At 44.9% G+C, this 20,409-nt stretch overlaps 2 protein-coding genes across 2 annotated transcripts; one reads left to right on the top strand and one right to left on the bottom strand.

The window, feature by feature from the left end:
- Positions 1-208: 208 nt before the first annotated feature.
- Positions 209-15,259, top strand: TATDN1 (TatD DNase domain containing 1). Its single transcript, XM_010153638.1, has 11 exons — positions 209-248; positions 853-902; positions 2,657-2,720; positions 3,969-4,112; positions 4,208-4,250; positions 8,907-8,992; positions 9,412-9,452; positions 10,785-10,861; positions 11,542-11,612; positions 12,572-12,698; positions 15,006-15,259. The coding sequence occupies exons 1-11, from the start codon at positions 209-211 to the stop codon at positions 15,106-15,108; spliced, it is 846 nt and encodes a 281-aa protein (XP_010151940.1). The 3' UTR covers positions 15,109-15,259.
- A 500-nt stretch (positions 15,260-15,759) lies between these two features.
- RNF139 (ring finger protein 139) lies at positions 15,760-18,076 on the bottom strand (the record flags this gene model as incomplete). The annotated part of the gene is made up of 2 exons (XM_010153639.1): positions 15,760-17,847; positions 17,980-18,076. Coding segments are annotated over 2 exons (1,947 nt in total), but the record flags the coding sequence as incomplete, so codon positions are not given.
- Between the last annotated feature and the right edge of the window lie 2,333 nt (positions 18,077-20,409).

The following is a 20,409-nucleotide window of genomic DNA, read 5'->3' as shown; positions in this document are numbered from 1 at the left end:
AGTAAGGAGTAAGCTCTCAAGTTATGCAAATAAACTTATGCCTAAGCGTTACAGGGGAAGTCAGCATGGCAGTTGGGGACTACTGAGATAAGCTTTCCATTGTCTTCCCTAGTTGGCTAATGCTCAGAATGAAATGTCAAGAGACTATAACATCTAATTTCTATATTTGGGATTTTTTATAGATATTGGTATTAACCTGACAGATCCTATGTTCAGAGGAATCTACAGGGGAACACAAAAACATCAAGGTAAATATTTCTCTGTATCTGCTGAAAGACAGCATCCCTCTCGTTAAAACAGAAACCTCTTACATGTCAGAACACGAGGGTAGAGCTGCTTTTTGCTCCTCAAAATCTGGATGCTTATTAGTTATTCTAGGGCGTGGCAAAACGTTAGATGTTTTAAGCAAAATACATTCTCTTAATTGCTGTTAAGCTGTCAAGAGAGGTCAGTCTGCTTCTAGAGCAAAATGGACAATTGCTGATCCGTTTATATTAGGATTGTATGGAAAAACTGATCTGAGAATTATGAAGAATAAACTGTCAAAGTATTGCATTGCTGAATCATGGTTACTAATTACAACTGATGCTTCTTTTGCTCTCACAGCCTTTAGATATAAAACCAGAGAGGCTCCTAAAGCATCTGGAAAAGCTTCTGTTGACTGCTTGGATTTAAATTGGTTCTGCACTTACTGCATTTTGTTATGGTTTTCTAAAGATTAATCAGGTGTGGTTTAAAGATTGTTTGTGACAGGCATTTTGACTGCATGAAAGTGATTTTGAGCTGAAAAGTAGTTACGTTATGCTGTAAAACCTGGGGTTCAGTTTGTGACATTTTAATGAACTTTTGCAGATGACTTTTTGGATGTGGTAGAGCGAGCAGTCAAAGTTGGTGTTAAAAAGGTAATTTCTCACCATCACATTTCTTTAATATTTTAAACTGCTTTCTAATACTTCGGGTTTTTTTAGTGCTTCCCTATTAAATGTTTCTGAACTTGCAATGGAAAATGCAGTAACTTTCTTCAGTAGCATAAAGCAAAAGTATTGTGTGCAGAGCATTGTCTTTCATCTGCACTGATCATTAGATGGTAGTTATTAACTTTTAGTGGTATCATGTGTGGTGTGTGTGTAGAATTTCTCTTGTACAGTTTCACCAGGAAGATGTTCTCCTCCAACTTAACTGCAGTCACCTAGTATGTGATTGTCCATGTTAGCTGTGCGATAGGCAGCCGCTCCTTTCTGCTTGCATCCTCTGTGACTCCTACTCAACACTTACGGCTGCACATCGACGTTCAAACTCTTCTGGTTGAGATCCTTCAGATATTTCTATATGTAAAGGAAATTAGTAACTGCAGAAGAGCTGGGAGTGGCCATAAATTCTTACAGTTGAGATATCCAAATGTCTGCTAGTAAATAACTGGCCTACGTGTATTAAAACAGCATCACTGTGAGCAGGCTTGTAACTCTTAGCCTGAAACTGGTGTTTTCAGCAGAGCACCACACTCCTGTAGTTGGGCTAGTCCAGCCTGTCTGTATTTCTCTCTGAACTGAATGAATTGTCAAGACAAAAATGTCAATTAGAATAGAATGCATTGCACACCGCCACAAACCGTTCCACTGCACTAATACGGCTGGTGGACTAGAAATAAAGAAATAAACCCTCCTCTAGAAGAGGAAGAGGCATCTGAGAAGTTTGCTGAAAGGCTCTCATCTGAAAGGAGTGGGAGATAAGCTGGGAGACAAAAAATAGTCTGGCTGTATAACTTTTTCAAGATGGACAGTGGATTCAGAAATGGAAGTCAGGAGTTCCGTGTCCTTAGGTATGTTACCAGTTTTGCTACTGGCCTGTACCCTGTCAGAAGTCTCTGTGTGTGTGTGTGTGTGAAGTTTTGCCTTGTGCTGTGTGTACACTCGGCCAATTTCAGCTGAACTTACCTTTCTGGGGATACTGTTGGGATGTGTCCATCTCTGTGGGGCACAGCGCAGAGCTGTCTCACTTGGTGCTGGCTGAGCCTGGCGTACAGCATGTGTAGGGGTAGGAGTTGTCCAAAAGCAGTGTAGCCATCATTTAGTAGTTGCTTGGGTACAAGATTCTGCAAGGGGTGGTTCAAAAACCACTGTAAACAACAGTCCTGCTGTGATAAGCATTGATTGGAGCCAGAAGCTCTTAAATCTGTAATCCTGACTCTGATGCAGGCTCCTTTGCTGGTTTATCTACTACTTACTCATGCTTTGGTTTGGGTGTTGGGAGTTTTTAGTTTCTTCATCTGTAAGACAGGGACAATATTTATATTCCAGAAATGATGTTCAGAAACAAAGTTTCTGGAGTCATAGTCTACTGAAATTAATATTGCTGCAAATAGAAGTATTTTACTCATGTAACGATTTAAATACTTAGAGTAGGAGATACTTGGTAAAAAAAAAATCAGGTTTTGATAGGTAGTGCATTTAATAGCTCCTGAGGACGCTGAGGTTTGCTCCTGATTTATGAGACTTTGTACACGTACAGAGCCTCATAAATCAGAGACTTTGTACGTGTCTCCATGTACTGCTGTTCTCTGTCTAGATCCTTAGTTATAGCTGAGTGTTTTCTTAGGCAGTCTGTGTGGTGTTCAAAGGAGAACGTGCTCGCTGACAGTACTTTTTCTTCTCTCAAGTTTTTGATTACAGGTGGGAGTCTACAAGATAGTAAAGATGCGTTGGAGCTGGCACAGACAAATGGTATTTTCACGTTAAACTTATGTTTTCAGTCAATAATATGAGCCTCTCCCCTCTCAGAGTTACGAGTTGCAGAGGACCAGCCCCTGCAGGTGTTCACAGAATGTCAGATTAAAATGAGGAGTTGTGTTTCAGAGTGGGGTGAATGCATTGTGTGTGAGCTTCTGTATGTTGCTCTTCAGATTCCTGGGAGTGGGAAGGAATCAATCCTTCCTGAATTTCTATTTCTAGATAAAAACAGAGATTACAGGACACATGTGGAATGAAAATCTTGTTACAACACTCTCTTCTAGAAATTAGCTGGAATGCTTATATGGTGTGGAATAGTTATTCTTTTTGGTGGGTTTTTGGTTTTTTTTAGTGACTGATCTGTCATGACCAGCTTGAACATGACAGCTATCTTTCTCTTTGTGGTTCTCAGCTTTCTCTTTCTTTCTTTGGCAAGGCAGGTATCATTCCACTAATTACTTAAATATGTATTTGAACTGAAACACACGTTAAAGCAGTATTTATAGAACAGAACCGTAGGAAGGTTTAGGTTGAAGTGAACCCGAGGAGGCAGTCTGGTCCAGCCCACCTCCGTCTCAACAGCACTTGCTTTAATGTTAGGTCAGGTTGTTCAGGGCCTCATGTAGTCTTTCCCACCCTCTGTGCCTTATGTTCTCCTTAAAGGCGCTTAGCAGAAGTGTTAGTTTTGGCACTGAGGTGATTGGGATTGGCCACTTACAGTGAATGAGGGTGGATGTTGTTTGCAAAGTTCTGTAATGGCTAACGTAGCGGCACGCAAGGGAAATGGCATGCTGCCTGCGGATCCTGCAGCTGAGGATAACCCGGTGCATTTTGAACAAGATGTATTTCTAGGTGAACTCAGGAGGTCTCCTCCGACCCCAGCAATTGTATGACTTGTTGAGGGCTGATCCAGCGGGATAATTCAGCCTTGAGTTGCAGTTTTGGAGCATGCTAAGTAAAGAGGGGGGGAAAAAAAAAGCAATGTAGCCAAAAAAAAAAGCCAACCCACCCTAAAAAGAAACACCCCCCTTCCCCTCGCCCCCCAGCCCGTGCGAAGGATACTGTCTGGCATTTTTAAAGCAGAAAATACCAGTGTAAGAGAATTACCACTGTGACAAAGTTGTTCAAAAGGAGTTTTCTTTTAAAATTCTAAGCAATGAAAACAAGTCCAGATACTGTATATACCTTCATAAATTTTCCTTTTCTTTTTCCTTAAAACCTTCTAATACTCTCCTGCTTTAGACATATTTTACAGTACAGTTGGCTGTCATCCTACCCGCTGTAGAGAATTTGAGCAGAGTAGCCCTGAGCAGTATTTATCTGAATTAAAAAATCTGATTGAAGAAAATAAGACAAAGGTAATAGCAGTTGGAGAATGTGGCTTAGGTAAGTGTTGTTATCTCAGTACTTCAATACATGTTTTTTACTAGACATGCATTAAAAAATCCTAAAACACTTTGTTGTTTTTTTTCTATTTATAGATTTTGATAGATTAGAATTTTGCCCAAAGGACATCCAACTCAAGTAAGCAACTCTTGATGACTATAAACTGACTTGTAGCAATTTCCAGGAGTGTTTCTATCCCATGTTCTACCAGGTGACGTTTTGTCAGGTATAGACCTGCAGGCTATTTTGGCAGAAATGGGGCTCTAAAGAAAGATGTCTACATTCAAGTAGCACTGTGTGCTAAATGTTGCTGCCTGCCTGGTGTTGGCATGTCTTTTTCTGTGAAGTTGACCGGAATCTGTAGGTTTCGGGGTGTGACAGATGTTCATTCTTGCTAATACTCAAGCTGCCTAAGAGACTCATGGGGAGATAACAACTGTAGTGTGTGAACAAAGCACTAGGTTGAGCAAAAAGCATGGGGAAGGGAACAGAGCTGTCAGAAGGATAAGTCAGTGGTGGAAAAGAATGAGCTTTTAAGGGAGGTGTTAGCTGGGAGCAGATGGTGGGAGATGATGAAAAAGGTAATTTTGGGAGCTGGAGAGATCTGTGTTTGACAGTAAGATATGCAGCATAGATACTGAATGGGAAAAGAAAGTGGTCCAGCCGATAAAATCAGGTTGCATTCTTGTGTTGAGAACTTCTGTCTGCAGAGGGAACTGACTGAAAGATAGGAGTGCTGAATTCCAGTGAGATGAGTGATTATTGAATTGTTCTGGCATATTACTGTTCTGAGTCAGTCAGTCACTGGGGGGCAGTGGTTAGTTGTGTTTTTGTAACGGCCACATGTTAGCGGTGGGTAGAGCGAGTTTATTTGTAACTCTACAGTCACGGAGTAAAATCTTCAGCAGAGTGGACAGAACTGGTTTTCCTGTTAGAACTCAGCGTACACAAAGTTCAGCAAAGCACACCTTGGAGCATAACCCGTTTCTTTTCTGTGGAAAACTAAAACACCGATGGAGTAGCATATTTTAAGATCCTTAGTGCCTTGATGCTATTGGGAGGAAAAAAAAATGTATCTCACTTTTCCTATCTGATGGACTGCAGAGGAAAACCTGTAGTGAAAAACTTCGAATTGGGTGCACTGAAATGGGGCTGTGAGGAAAGAGGTGACAGGGTGGAACAGGAGTCACTTCTAAAGTGGTAGGTGAGTCCTTTCTAATTAAGGTTAATAAAGACTTTGTGTCATTACCTGAGCTATTTCAGTAAATCATGAAATACATAAACCTACTTTCTAAGACGTCTGTTGAGAGCCCTTCCTGGAAATTGCACTTGGAAGGAGGTGACTGATGGAAAAGTAAACCTGAAAGCAGGAAATAGGAGGGAGTGAAGAAATACTGTAAGCACCAAGGACAGATGCCTGTAAACACGGTGTTTGTACATGCTGTCTTTTCTAAACGGACAGCTTTCCCTGCTCTTCATCCCCCATGTCGCTGTGAAACATGGTCAGGGTTTGGGGGTGGGTTTATTTCTGCTAATTGGATGCTACGGAGTCTGGCTTTCGTGACCTTTAGTAGACTGGGTGGCAAGTTCTTCAAATTAATATTCAGTGTATGCTTGATAAGTGAGCTGGAAAAAAAGGGAGGCAGAGTGTGAAGTGGATGGAGGCAGGTCCTGGGTGTTCAGGTGTTGCAGCAGTCACTAGGACAGCTGGCAGACAGGCGCAGTTACCTCGTAAAAGCGAGTATGCCCGTTTCCCAGGAGGTAGTATCTGAATGTGACCTCTTTTGTTTAATGTTTAATCATCCTTTTCTAGTTAGTTACGCTGTGTTTTCTTCTGGATAATTTTCACCCATTAAAAATGAGCGTTATTTTTATCCCATTTCTGGGATTGAAAGGCTAAAAGATAAAATTCTGTTCTTGAAACAGACCTAAGAACTCTTTTTTTTTTTTTTGTCAGTTTTTCTCCACACTCGTAACCTTTCCACAGGAAATGATGATTTGAACGGCAGTCAGACGAGGGTACTGCTCTCCTATTATGGTGAAGGTCGCATTGTAAATGGAATAGAAGTTGTGCTTCTGCTCTGTGAGGCTCAGCAACACAGGAAACAGGAGTTTCTGAACCAGATTGGAGGGAGTGAACAAAATCATGTGCACTTTTACGCATACGTGAACCTGGAATTGTTTGTCTGGAGATTTTCTACCTCAGCGAGGCCAGTTTGCTTCAGTTCCTTTAGTGCCTTGATCCCAAACCTGCAAATAACTTCCTGGTCAAAACTAAACCTGCAAGCAATCACGCAGAAGTGTTTTCAAACTTCCTTACTGAGGAGCAATGTAGAAATGTACGTAACTGCAGGCAGTTTACTCACCCAAAAGATAAAGGGTGTTCCTTAAGCCCTGGAACTAGTAAGGTTAGGGTTCGTGCTGACTTCTGTTATGGTTCTGATCACTGTATGTCTGGTGACATTCTTCCAGGGTTCCTACCTGGAAGAAACTACCTATCCACCTCCCCTTTCTCTTTGACAGGCCTTTGTTGTTGGTAGGAATGGAAGAAGCTTGAGTTGCCTTTCCATTTGTGGGGGCAGGAAACTTTGTGCTTTCAAGATCACGACCCTTCTCAAAATTACATTGAAATTGGCCAGTGGGTTACTTAAGGGGCTTTTTTGCAGCTCAGCCTCTAAATCATAGAATGGTTTGGGTTGGAAGGGACCTTAAAGATCATCTAGTTCCAACCCCCAGCCATGGGCAGGGACCCCTTCCACTAGACCAGGTTGCTCAAAGCCTCACCCAGCCGGGCCTTGAACACTTCCAGGGATGGGGCATCCACAACATCTCTGGGCAACCTGTTCCAGTGCCTCACCTCCCTCTCCGGGAAGAACTTCTTCCTGCTATCTAATCTAAACCTCCCCACTTTCAATTTAACCCCATTCCCCCTTGTCCTGTCACTACAGGCCCTTGTAAAAAGTCCCCCCCAGCTTCCTTGTCGCCCCTTCAGGTACTGGAAGGTGCAATAGGTCCTCCTCGGCGCCTTCTCTTCTCCAGGCTGAACCAGCCCAACTCTCTCAGCCTTTCATCATAGCAGAGGTGCTCCAGCCCCCTGATCATCTTTGTGGCCTCGTCTGGACTCACTCCAACCGGACGGTATCCTCCTTATGTTGGGGGTCCCAGAGGTGGACACAGCACTCCAGGTGGGGTCTCACCAGAGCAGAGTACAGGGGCAGAATCCCCTCCCTCGACCTGCTGGCCACACTTCTCCTTATCCATTCCCATATGGAACAAGTCTTCTGTTTAGAAAAAGCACACACCAATAATCAAGCAATTGTAGCTATTTAACCACAAGAGCAATCACGAGTTGCAGTTCAGTTTATATTTAGTCAAACAAGCTCAACTAAGCACAGTATCTAGACTGTGAAGAGGATTCAAAGTAGTTGTAATTCGTTCTGAATGTTCACCTCAGTTTTTAACATTCTGATTTCTGTTGCACCTGTTGTGTCTCAGAAATCAGCACAGATAAATAGGGAAAGTAACTTTTATCAGGGAAATACCAACCTGTAATATACAGGAAATAGTGAAAATTGCACAAAACAAAAGGACCAGTTGCGTCATCTCTTTTCAGGAGAATGTGCATCAAACTATCGGTTTGCTGCCGCGTTCTGCCGGCTGATAGGCGAATTGTATGCAGTGGTATGTGGGCACTTGACTTCAAAATGTTTCTGATACCTGATGCTGGGAATGCCCCTGTGCCCTGGTGGTGGGGCCACTGTTAACAGCAAAACCTAACAAAATCCAGTACGTGCAGTGCGGCCCCGGCCTGTTGGGACAGGCAGCGTTGCTCTCCTGCCCTGTCCAATGTCCTCTTGCAGATGGTGTGTGGCTGCTGAGTCACCTCCGCGCTGCTGGCTTTCCGCCACGCGGAACTTCCTCCGCCGGGCTTCCCGGGCGTTGGCAATTTGCATGCCGGGGCGTAGCGTGCGGAGAGAAATGATAAATGGTGACACGCTGGCGTCAGAGCTCGCTGCAAATGACAAGTGACAGCTCAGTTCAGTGCTAACGAGTTTCCTTTAGAAAGTACACTGGGGAAACCAGTTACCTTCCCTCTGCCCACGTGTTTATGTCCCTTTGTAGGATGGCTGCCTCGCTGTTACCATTCCTACGAAGGGAATCCTAGGAGTAGCAGGTAGAGGTGAGTGAAAAGGCAAGGAGGCAGGCACACAGAGGAGGGAAAACAGTGGAAGACTTTGAACAGTAGGTGCCCCAAGAGAGGAAAGACTGACCTTCGTGGAAGAGCGAGCGAAACCTGGAGTGTTACTGTGCAGGCCAGCCAGCTCTGATGCACTTTGGGCCATTTGAGGCTACAGGGGTCTACGCAGTGCTCTCTCACCGCCTTTACAAGCGTGCCTTGAAATAGTGGCCTGCATGCGATCCACACTCTCCCATTCCTGACATTTCAAAGCTGGAAAGAACAGTCAGTGCCTCTTTCATTAAACGTACATCAGTGAAATGCTCCAGCACCCACCCTGCACAGGAGAACATGCCCAGCATACACACGTACGCATTCTCCAGCGTTGCTGTTCTCGGCCGCTTCCCGTCTTCCAGTGCAGATCGCTCCTGTGTGAATATACCATGGGAAAGGGTTCTTCTAAATCCTTGCACAAATAAGAGCTTTAGCGTGGCAGATGCATTAATTCCGTTCTTAGTTCCGGGGGATGAAAGCATACAGGCGCTGGAAAAAACCCTTCTACTCTCTTTGTTTGCTCTTACACCGAGTTTCTGTTTAACAGTGATTTTATTTTACAGGTATTTTGAAAAACAGTTTGACCTGTCAGAACAGACGCGACTGCCCATGTTTCTCCACTGCAGGAACTCACACGCTGAATTTTTAGGTGGGTTTTGTCCAAGACTTTTATATTCAGAGCAAATTCTGAATATGAAAAATCAGAAACCTGAATCTTAACATTTGTCTGTTAGTGTGCTGGTTTTGGTTGGGATAGAGTTTGTTTTCCTCACAGTAGCTAGTATAAGGCTGTGTTTGGGATTTGTGCTGAGAATAATACTGGTAACACTGATTTTTTTTTAGTTGTGGCTAAGGAGTGTTCGTACCAAGCCAAGGACTTCCTCAGTTTCTGATACTGAACCTGTGTTCCCAGTTGCTTCTCCACAAGAAGCTGGGAGGGAACACGGTCCAGACAGTATTTCATTCCATAAAATGTCATGGTCAGTATTTATGTTGGGGGTGGGCTGGGATCATGTTAGCGCTGTCGTCCACTCTCTGTCTTACACGTTTGTTTATTTCATTTCACAGACATCATGAGAAGAAACAGAGATAGATTCGTGGGAGGAGTGGTAAGTGTGGACTTTGGCGTAGCATTCATTTCTCCATGCGTGTGAGTGAATATTGTTGCTTAATATGCAACTTCTTGTTTGTCACGGAATCTGTGTAGGTTGCCTGCTACGTGATTTAAATTCATTATTAAGTGTTTCCCGGTCCCCTTTAGTATTTTTGTTGCTTATTCAGCAGTTTTTTTGCAAGGTGAGAAGATAGGCTGAGAAAAGCTCTGCAGCTGACGTGAGCAGTTTTTCTTGGCCCTTCAGAAGGACAGTTTAAGCACCTTATAATTGACATTGGCCTTTTCCCAGTTCTTCTGCGTCTGTAACTGCAGTGCATTCAGACCACAGATAATTTAGAAGCCTGTTCCCAGTGGAAGCTGTAACCTCAAACATTTGCTTCTGACGTTACACATCCTTTTCAAATTAGATCCAGATGTAACTTCTGATTGCTTTATGTCTTTACATACTCAGATCATGTGCTTTGATTCAAAAGCGTAACAGGAAAAACTTGGGGTGAAATGATGAACAGCGTCTAATGATGCTCTTTCAGGTTTCCATTATGGCAGGGGTTTCCAAAAATAATAAATTCCTGGGTTGTTCTATCCTGCTGACACCAGACCACACCCTCTGCAGTAATACCTCAGTCCCCAGGTTTCCCCTTAGCAAAAGCCTTCCCCTAGCTCAGTGCTTTGCCTGTTGTGCTCTTACATAACACCGTCCAGTCTCTCCTTCCTTCCCCTCGTCTGCAAACCGGTTAGTGGGTGGGGAAACGATGAGCAGACACCTTCTGCAAGTGACCGTCCCCGCACAGCATGGGGAGGCAGTCAGTCTGTGCTTCGCTCAGCATGGGGAAGCCACGCTTCCCGGGTGCGTTACGCTCTGCGCCCTGTGACCTGCTACTTGCCACTGCAGTCCCTGGGATCACCAGACTGTCCTCTAGTTTTCATAGACTAAAATCTGTGGAGAATGGAACACTGCTTTGACTATGTCCTGACAGTGCCCTGCAGGGAATACTGAGGAAGGACTGTAAAACTTGAGCGTGCACAAGGTTACTTCCTGTGTCTGGTCTCCCAGCTGTCAGCTACAGGAAGCTCCTGGGCCAGTATCACTGGATAGGCCTTTAAATGATTGGAGTTTTCAATTAAGTGCGTAGATTTGTATATATGTGTGCACTGTTGTGGTTCCCCCATCCCTGTAAGTGTTCAAGGCCAGGCTGGGTGAGGCTTTGAGCAACCTGGTCTAGTGGAAGGTGTCCCTGCCCATGGCAGGGGGGTTGGAACTAGATGGTCTTTAAGGTCCCTTCCAACCCAACCCATTCTGTGATTCTGTGATCTATATATGTTCTAGGTACATTCATTTGATGGCACAAAGGAAGAAGCAGCAGCTCTACTAGATTTGGATCTTTATATTGGAATAAATGGCTGGTAAGTTCTTTACAAGAAATAAAACTATTTTAAAATGTCAGCTGTAGTGAACTCACTGCTTTCTTGTAAACAACGAGGTCAGGTTTTCAAAGCTCACTAGACTCTTTGTCATCTGTCAGATTTAGAATTGCACTCGTTAGTCTCTTAGCCATAAAAAGTTCTTAACTCACAGCTCAGAGAGTTAATCTAGTCTTAGGTCCATCCTACTCCCCTCTGGTCATTCCTTGTTTGTAAATAAATACGGCTGTTGAATGTGGAAGCAGTCTTTGAGACGTGTTGAAAAAATAGCCTGATTTTAAGCTGCCATGTCGAATCCAGGCTGCACATGTATCCTGAGCAGCCTCATCTCCTCGGGCAGTCCGAGTTCTCAGCAGTCGTCTGGCCAAAAGCCAGCCCGCACCGGTTCCTACGTCGCGTGGGTTGCTGAGGCTGGGTAGGGGTAGGGGCACTCTGCTCCTACCAGGGTGAGATGGCTTCACCCAGTAACTCCAGATTCGTACTTCTCTGCAAAATTCGAACTGGCAGGCAGTGCTCTTTGAAAATGAAACAAGTTTTGTTCACTCCCAGTTATTCAGGATGCTGCTTTTGCTACAAAACATTTCAGCGGGCAGAGTAATCACTTTTATGCACCTTTTTTTCTTTTCTTTTTTTTTTTTTTTTTAACCAAACTGATCTTCCAGCTCACTGAAAACAGAAGCCAACTTGGAAACGCTGAAATCAATTCCTAGTGAGAGATTAATGATAGAGACTGGTAAGATTTTATATCGTGGTCAGGTTTGTGACTTGAACACCACTGGGCAGGGAGACGTGCTTGCATAGCAGTGATAACAGAGACAAGACCTAAGGAGTTCGGAGTAGAAAAAGGCCTGGCTGTTTCCTCACTTTGGAAAGTAGTTTACAGGCTCCAGAAATACTCCTTTTCAGCCTTGTGCTGGAGGGAATAAGCTGCCTTGTCAGTTCCTGACACTGCAGGGCAAGAGGGAAAGGGCAAATGGACAAGGGCAGGATTTAAGTGTGCCTAGGTACCAGAGTCCTGCTTGAGTGCCCTGTAGAATCTGGCTGGCCGGAGCTGTGCCGAAGGCAGGGGTATCATTGGGCTGCTCGTAGCAGGAACAGCATTTGGAAACAACTGCTCCTTGAATGGAGCAAGGTGGAAGAACACTTGGTCCCCTCTTGGCCTAATGAGTAGTGATTTTAAATGACTGACTAGGGAGGCTTTTTTAAATGTTCATTTCAATTATCAATAACGGGCAGTTATAAATAAAATTATAGTTATAACAGTTATAAAATTTTAATTTCTGAATCTGAGGAAGGAAAACCACAGACTGCTAGATCCCTAAATTAATTTGCACGGAAAGTGCAGACCTGCTGAGGTATGCAGAAGTTTCTGTGGAATACATGCAGCACATGAAGCGATCTTTAGCGTGTCAGAGGAAAATAGGCGTTACATGCTATTATTCATTAATTAAGTTATTTATTCAAATAATTATTGCTGATTATTTGAAATGTAAAATCTCAAAGGTAACAGCCTGAAGATCCAAAGATTGTCAAGATGTTAAATTGCCCAAATCTCTTAAATTACATTTTGAATTGGAAGTCGCTGCTAGAAAGAGATTGCAAGAACTTTGGTCTGGGGAGTAGTTGATTAAAGTCTCTCGTGCTGTTCTCAAACGATCGTATGCTCTTAATTCTTTTTTCAAATGAAAACAGATGCACCATGGTGTGGAGTGAAAAATACACACGCTGGATCAAAGTACGTTAAAACGTCATTTCCTACAAAAAAGAAATGGGAAACGGGGTATTGCCTGAAGGACAGAAATGAGCCCTGCCATATAATGTAAGTGCGCTGCCGTGCTGTTATTTACAGTAAGGTACATCTCACAGGGGAGAAATGGAAAAAACCCAGTTACCTGGAAAGGTAGCAAATAGAAATTAATTTTAATTGAACTTGTGCAAGGTGCTGCTTTATAGGCTTTGGAGTAGTGGAAGACACCAGTGCAAACAGTTCCCTGGCCAGAAGTGGAGGATTGCCACTGCCACTCAGGCTGTTTCCACAAGCTGCCAGTGTTCACCACACCCAGCTCTTTGGCCACTGTCCCAGCTGCAGCTTATGGAAGTTTTTCAGGAGCCCCACAACTGGAAATTTCGGTAGCCTGGCCTAGGGTACTACACAAAGGCTACACCTTGGCTTTTGCTTTCTTTTATAAATCAAAATCTTGTTTATTTCACGGAATGGTTTGGGTTGGGACATTAAAGACTATCTAGTTCCAACCCCCCTGCCATGGGCAGGGACACCTTCCACTAGACCAGGTTGCTCAAAGCCTCATCCAGCCTGGCCTTGAACACTTCCAGGGATGGGGCATCCACAGCTTCTCTGGGCAACCTGTTCCAGTGCCTCACCACCCTCTCCAGGAAGAACTTCTTCCTGATATCTAATCTAGACCTCCCCACTTTGAATTTAAACCCGTTACCCCTTGTCCTGTCACTACAGGCCCTTGTAAAAAGTCCCGCCCAGCTTCCTTGTAGCCCCTTCAGGTACGGGAAGGTGCAATAAGGTCTCCTTGGAGCCTTCTCTTCTCCAGGCTGAACAAGCCCAACTCTCTCAGCCTGTCCCCATAGCAGAGGTGCTCCAGCCCTCTGAGCATCTTCGAGGCCTCCTCTGGACTCACTCCAACCCATCTGTATCCTTCTGATGTTTAGTTCCACCTTATATCAAAACTACTGTCCCTTTATCATTACTTTTAGAACCTGTACTAATTGTTGATTAGTAACCCAAGAACCTCTGAAACCTTTAGGAAAAGAAGTATGAAACTGAGGATTGGTATTTTGTGAGAAGCGAGATCTGGTGCGAGGGGAAAGCTGGCTCAGGCCACAAAGTGTATTTCATGTTTAGGGTAGAGATGTTGAATATAGCTCAGCTGCCAGAGGGAATTTTCAACTTTTGATGGTGATGTTTGTTTTATGTACCTGTTTAGAACTGCACTACTCCCCCTGGAAGTTATTTACCTGAGAATTTTAGCCACAAAAGCCTTTCTTTTTCCCCTCCTTCAGCAGTTTCATATACACAGTGTTAGCGTAACATGCAGCATCCTGCTGCATCCCAGTGGGGATAGATACATAAGCCCTACCAAGACTTCACAGGTGAAATTTTTTGGCACTTGTTAGTTACTTCTTTGTAGGCCAGATCTCACCCCATCCCATCCTGAACATCCTCTTAAACCAAGAAGCTGTTTGGCTGCAGAGCACAGGAGTGGTCATGAAATAGGCCGGTGCTGCATCTCGGAAAATATTTGCATTCCAGTAATTGTTAAGAGTAATTTTTCTAGTGTGTTCCTCAAAATGAAGTTTAGCTGTTGTCCAAGTTGAGGCAAGTTCCAAAACCACTGAGCCCTACCACCACGCTTGAGGCTCTTATTACCCTTCATCATGAAGTTGGGGTTTTTTTTCTACTACAGAGAAACAAAAGAGTGAAGCATCTTAGGAACTGTACAGAAAATTCATATTTCTCAGAATGATTGATACAAAATCCAGAAAATAAGTAGAGAGAAAAGATTGTGGTTTAGTTTTCTGTTACTCATTGTTAACATTATTCATCCCTTTTCTTTTACCTTGTTTTCCTGGCTTGTATCAAAACTATAGGCCTTTAGAAATTGCTCATTTGTGATTTACTGCACATATCTGAATGCATTAATCAGAATTAATCTAGAGAACAGGGAAATAGGAACAAGTTACTCTCAGATAAGGCTGCATCTGGGATTTAAGCTTTGCCACAGACCAGTTTATTCCTAGTGCAGCTTTAGCCTTGAAAGGCTAATGACTTCCAGTCTGAAAAATGAAGAGCACTGATAAAGACACCCACAAAATGACACTTCCTTTGAAACAGAAAGCTGTTTAATTACCTCCAAACAAGAGTCAGAAGACCAAAGATGAATCTGTACCAGTGAGCAGCCAGTGTTCAGTGTGAAGGGAATGGCAGTGACTTAAACGTGAAGCTCTTTGCGTATCTGAGCACCTTGCCCTGTTGTTCTCAGCTGAGGTTTTCATTCCAGGTTATTCTTAGCAACTTGCACGTAAGCATGCAGCAGGCTGAAGTACATTCAGTACTGAGTTCCAGTCTTCTAATACCAATTTTTCTTTTTTTTAGTCAAATACTGGAAATAATGGCGGCAGTGAGAGATGATGACCCACTTGAGTTGGCCAATACTCTATATAACAACACTCTTAAAGTCTTCTTTCCAGATACATGAAGTTGTTTTTCTTACAATCATTCAGCATCACATTAGTAAATGTATCGCAAAAATGTAAACCAACCCTGTCCTATCTGCCAGTTCTGCTCACTGGGAGACAGTATGTAGTGCTGTTTTATGGTACAAGATTAAAGCTGCTTCTGAAAAGGCGGTCTGCAGTCGTGCAGTTTCTCAGCCCTCTTCCCTTCCATGGAGATTTCAAGGACAGCCCAAAGCTGGCCCCTCTGGGTACTACCGGTAGCTTTACAAGGGGAAGGCCAGGCTGCTGCACTCAGAGGCAGAGCACTTCAGGCTACTGCGGGCAATTCAGAGGCGTTTAACGCAGCCGTGGCATGCTCTTCTGCTCTACCAGAAAGCCTAGCAGTTTCATCTGTTGTTCCACGTAGGCAAATGCTGTAACATTAAGTCTACCAACCTACGCTTGTATTTATTTTATAAAACACAACTCGCTAGTTTTTAGCAATAAAGCTCTGCTAATACTGAATCTAAGTAAAGCTGCTTTGGTTCGGGCTTTTCAGTTCCGATTTAACAGTCTGTTTTCACCAGTATTTGTCATTTGCATCCAGAACTCACTGATGGGGATTACTGGTATACACTCTTTGGCACAGTATTATCACTACATCGATTAAAGTAGTTTTCCAACCATCTTAAAAACATGTGAAAACATTTTATTCCATGTACAATAATGTACATAATTTTAAGGTGGTCATGAAAGAGACCAGCAAAAATTAGAGGTATATTTACAGTAGCACACACCACAGTAAACAACCACCGTTCACAGACTCAACACTGAGATACTGCTGTTGTGCTTAAGTACAATAACGACAGAGCGATACTTTTATTCCACTGAAGTCAACCTTAAATACCTCATGGCTCGGCAAAGGACATCTCAGTCACCAAGAGAGTTAACGTTAAGAGTCTCGTTCAAGTGCTGTGCCACGCAGTCGTCGTCTTCCCCGTCGCTCTCAGAACTGTCATTGTCTTCATTGAATTCATTTTCAGCATCAGCGGCTTCTTCCGCAGCTCGTGCGGGATGTTCGTTCGGTGCCACGAACCCGTTGTTGTTAGCGATATTGGCATTTTCCTTGTCCTCAATATACACCTTCTGATGGCACATGGGGCAGGTGTCCTGGATGTACAGCCACTTCCGGAGACAAAGTGCGTGGAAGTAATGGTTGCACGGAGTAATGCGCGCCGAGGTGGTGAACTCGTGGTAGCAGATGGCGCAGACGTCATCGATTTCGCGTAACCGACCTCCCTTGACCTCCGGAAGCGAGTTTATTTTCTTAACGGCGGTCCGGCGGTTTATGAAAGTCTTCCAGCCATTCTTTGCTTGCAGGTAGATGTTGAAGTACGCGTGCAGACACATCATGCAAGCGCGAATCTTGCTTCCCGACTCGAAAACCATCGTGTAAGCCCCGTTTCCGAACATTATCACTCCAAAGATAAACTCAATAATATTGCCAGTTGAACGAACGTAATAAACGTAATCGTCAAGTTTTTCCCAAAGCACGTTGTAGTAGCCGTCAATCATAAACAACAGGTACACAGTGATAGAAACGATTACTTTTAGGCAAAGCTCTACACAGAAGGCTGTCACTGCAAACAGCCATGTGTTCAGTGCGTAGTGATGCCAGAGGACGTAACTGAGCAGAACCGGAAGGATGAAAAGGCAGGCGGAAACAAAGAGCACGGGGAAGTGTCTGCGAAACGACGACACGTGGGAGGCACTGAGGGACATCAGCACGGGGTCTGTCATTCCGTGGATAAAATGCAGGACTGCGGTTAACAAAAGGCACATGTTTCGACTCAGGCGAACCAGTCGTTCTTCTGGCTTCAGGCCACTTAAACCCGTCTGCAGAGCCAAAATGAAAAACAAGACGGGCGCGACGAAACCCAGCCTTTTGTCATCCTCGTCGGTGGAGCCAATGAAGGCCAAGATGCCGAGTCCCAGGTAATGCGCTATGGAGGAAATGACGGCGCTCATGCCGAGCACAGTTAGCGTCGAGTCACACCCACTTATGATCAGGCTGCAGATCAACTCCCAGCAGTTCTCCCACGAGATTGGGAAGGATTGCTCTCCCGGCTTAGTTTCGGCCACCTTCACCACGTAGGTTAACACCACGGCTTGTGCCGTCAGTCTCGTCAGCCAGAAGACACGCAGGACGGCTGGGAAGCGGATCCTTTTCCACGTGTCTTCCATCAACAGCTGTAATCCGTAGATGCGGTACATGTGCCTCACCAGCAGGTAAACGTATCGCACCGAATAGTAGAACCACTTCATCCTGGTCAGTAAAACGGCTGTGGTATTCAGCGTCAGAACCAGGCCCGAAACCAGAACCAGCGCCTGCCGCACGTTTACAGGTAACTCCGCCACCAAGCCGACGACAGGGATCAGGATATCCAGGATGATGAGCTGAGAGTATACGGACTGCACGTTGAGCAGCGTAACGTACCCGATTCCAAAGGTAAGCTGAAGGATGGAAAGCGCCATCCATAGGGAAGGTCCTTTATGAGGGAAGATCTGAATTCCGAACGCGGCTGTGTAGTAGGCACTGTAGAAATTGATGTGCAAAGCAGCATAGTAATTCACCAACACTGAAGTCGCAGCCAGCAGGAACGCCGAGGCGATCATATAGAACTTGAAAAGTGCTCGCTGTTGTAAGACCAGAACAACACTGGATACAAAGACACCTAAAACAGATTGAAATCGTTCAGTTCTCGGCAGAAATTCAACAGCTGATTTTAAACTAGGAGCTCTGGAGCTAAGTTCGTTTACACTTCGCAATTAGCCACTCCTGGGCTCTATTACCCTTGGGTGCCCTTTTCAGAACAGACAAGGGGATGCCCTAACCTCGGCATTTAACACACCCGTGCGCTGCGGCTGCAAAGCCAGCGCGTTCAGCTCGTCTGCAGTTCCAGAGGAGAGCAGCGACAGCTCCCAGCCTTCCGGCCGAACTCCTGAAACCTAAGGGTGGAGAAGTTCTAAAAGCAGAAAAGAATTACCAGCTAGAGCATCACCTTTACAGGCAGAGCGAGTACCTTTTACTCTTTTATTCTTTACTAAGTCCCCTAATTCACGTGAGCAAAGCACTCAACTACAGGTGTCCCAGCGGAAGCAGTAAAGCTAACAGTCGCCAAACCCTTTACTGGGAGAATACTGGGAAACTGCTGTAGTTTACTGGGGGAGGGCACGCTTCCTCCAGTTCAGCTGGCTTTCGTTTCTGATACGGCATCCTGAAACAGAAGTCTCACGGAGGAGACCTGACGCAAGACAAAGCTTCCGTACACGGAATCCAGAACCGCACCAACCACCCCTTGGCCAGTGCGAACTTGTGTCTTACTCGCTAGAAGTCAGATTTTGGTCTGGAAATTCCCTTTTCTGACCTTTCCCTCCTACTGACCGTGACTGGAAAGTCTGCACCTTCCCGTGAGACACCCTGTCATCGCATCTGTGCAATACCTTCCTGTTACATCGGTGTCCCTGCACTGGACGACTTCCTCGGTAAGCTTAGGAATTTCATCACGAGGTACCCGATAGGCAAGGGCTGCGCCCTGACAGATGCTAAAGTGAAGTTGCTCTTATCACTAGATTCACTTAAACATTTTTTTCTTCAGGAAACAAACTGCCTGTTGTGGTTTAACCCCAGCCAGCAACCAAGCACCCCGCAGCCACTCACTCGCCTCCCTCCTCCCCCGTGGGATGGGGAGGAGAATTGGAGGAAGACAAGGTAACTTGTGGGTTGAGATAAGCACAATATAATAATTGAAGAAAAAAAAAATTATACCGATAATGAAAATAATGGAAAAGAAAAATTATACAAGTGCTAACCACCTCCACCTGACACCCAGCCAGTTGCCAAGTGGAGAGAGGCAGAGCTAGAGAACCCAAGAGCCAGACCAAGCCCAAGAGAGAGAGCGCAACCCCCAGCCTAACCCTCAACTCAAATATACTGAGCATGACATTGCATGGCATGACATGTCCCTTTGGTGAGTCTGGGTCAGCTGTCTTGGCTGTGTCCCCTCCCAGCTTCTTGCAGAGAGGAAGCTGGGAACACAGGTGCGGTATCAGAAAGTCCCTGACCTGATATAAACATTGCTTGGCAACAACTAAAATATTGGTATGTTATCAGTGTTCTTCCCAGCACAGCCAAAAGCTAGCCTCATACTTGCTACTGTGAGGAAAATTAACTCTTTCCAGTTAAAACCAGCACACTGCCTTTGTGTTGGGCTTCTCAACCACCTCCCAGCCCATGCAACTGCTTTCTCATCCAAACCACTTCGGAGAGATTTCTCTCTCTCCAACTTACATTTGATGGGAAGTTGCTTTCAATCTGTGTACTAAAACTAATGAAATCACAAGTAATCCTCTTTCCACAGAGGATAGCATCGGTCTTTTCTGATGACTGTATTTTAGATTGATCCAAATCCTCCCTAATCAAGGGTTTAAAGTCATGGGAATAAAAACCTTCACTAAGGATCAGCGTTTCAGCCCACCAGTAGTGTTGCCAGTTGCTTTATCAGAAAAAAAAAAAAAGCCCACCTACAAAAAAAAACCCCACCAACCCCCAAACGCCCCGCCCTGCAGGACTGCATAAGAAGGGAGAGGGTCAAGATGAATCATTAGCAAAAGGCAGACTCCAAAAAAAGTCACTTAGCACCTTAACAGTGCTCCTTGCCGCCGCACGGGCTGACAGAAAACCATGCGCCTTAACTAATCATTAACACGGTAACCTTGGCAAGTTCGGGCTGAGGAAAAGCCTGGGTCGGTTTTCAGAAAACGCCTTCTGCCACAGCTCAGTTCTTCCATGAAAAGCTGAATATTCCTTACAGGCAGCACCTTGTTTTTAAAAGAAGCTGGGCAATTTCACTGCCTTTCCGCGCGGATGCTCCTGACAAGTCTGCATCCTTTGTCTTTCCTCAGAAGTCGCAGGCAAGGCCCCGGTGCCCATGACGAGCTCATTATTTACCTAATTCTGAGCCAAACGAGATGCATGTTGCACTGAGCAGGCTGCTCTGAAACACGCCTCTTACCCCCTTTCTCCACCCTGCAGTTGGATACTACAGGCCATCGCAAACCGGGTTCCGCACGCAGGGCACACCCCTGACAACGCTGCGACAGCGAGCCAACGGGAAAGCCAGACCTGGTGGTTCTTCCGAGAGGGACGAACAGGAGGTAAAGCAGTTCTGCCTGCGCTCGCCTGGAAAAGTCAGGACACCCCCCAAAGGAACCTCCCAAGACTACAGGAGGCACCTCACATCTCAGAACGGGGGGAAGAGCACTCCTCTCCCCCACCTCTG

This window comes from Eurypyga helias, unplaced genomic scaffold, assembly GCF_000690775.1.
Source record: "Eurypyga helias isolate BGI_N326 unplaced genomic scaffold, ASM69077v1 scaffold15796, whole genome shotgun sequence".
In the NCBI taxonomy this organism is placed as follows: Eukaryota; Metazoa; Chordata; class Aves; order Eurypygiformes; family Eurypygidae; genus Eurypyga; species Eurypyga helias.
The sequence above is the reverse complement of the archived record's forward strand: the minus strand, read 5'-3'. Positions and strand labels throughout refer to the sequence as shown.

Excerpts from the sequence above, each read along its gene's own strand:
- TATDN1 (XM_010153638.1), top strand. The coding sequence starts at position 209 with ATGTTCAGAGGAATCTACAGGGGAACACAAAAACATCAAG. Across the intron at positions 4,113-4,207 it reads AGTTGGAGAATGTGGCTTAG|ATTTTGATAGATTAGAATTT; the intron begins GTAAGTGTTGTT and ends TTCTATTTATAG. Across the intron at positions 8,993-9,411 it reads CTCACACGCTGAATTTTTAG|ACATCATGAGAAGAAACAGA; the intron begins GTGGGTTTTGTC and ends TTCATTTCACAG.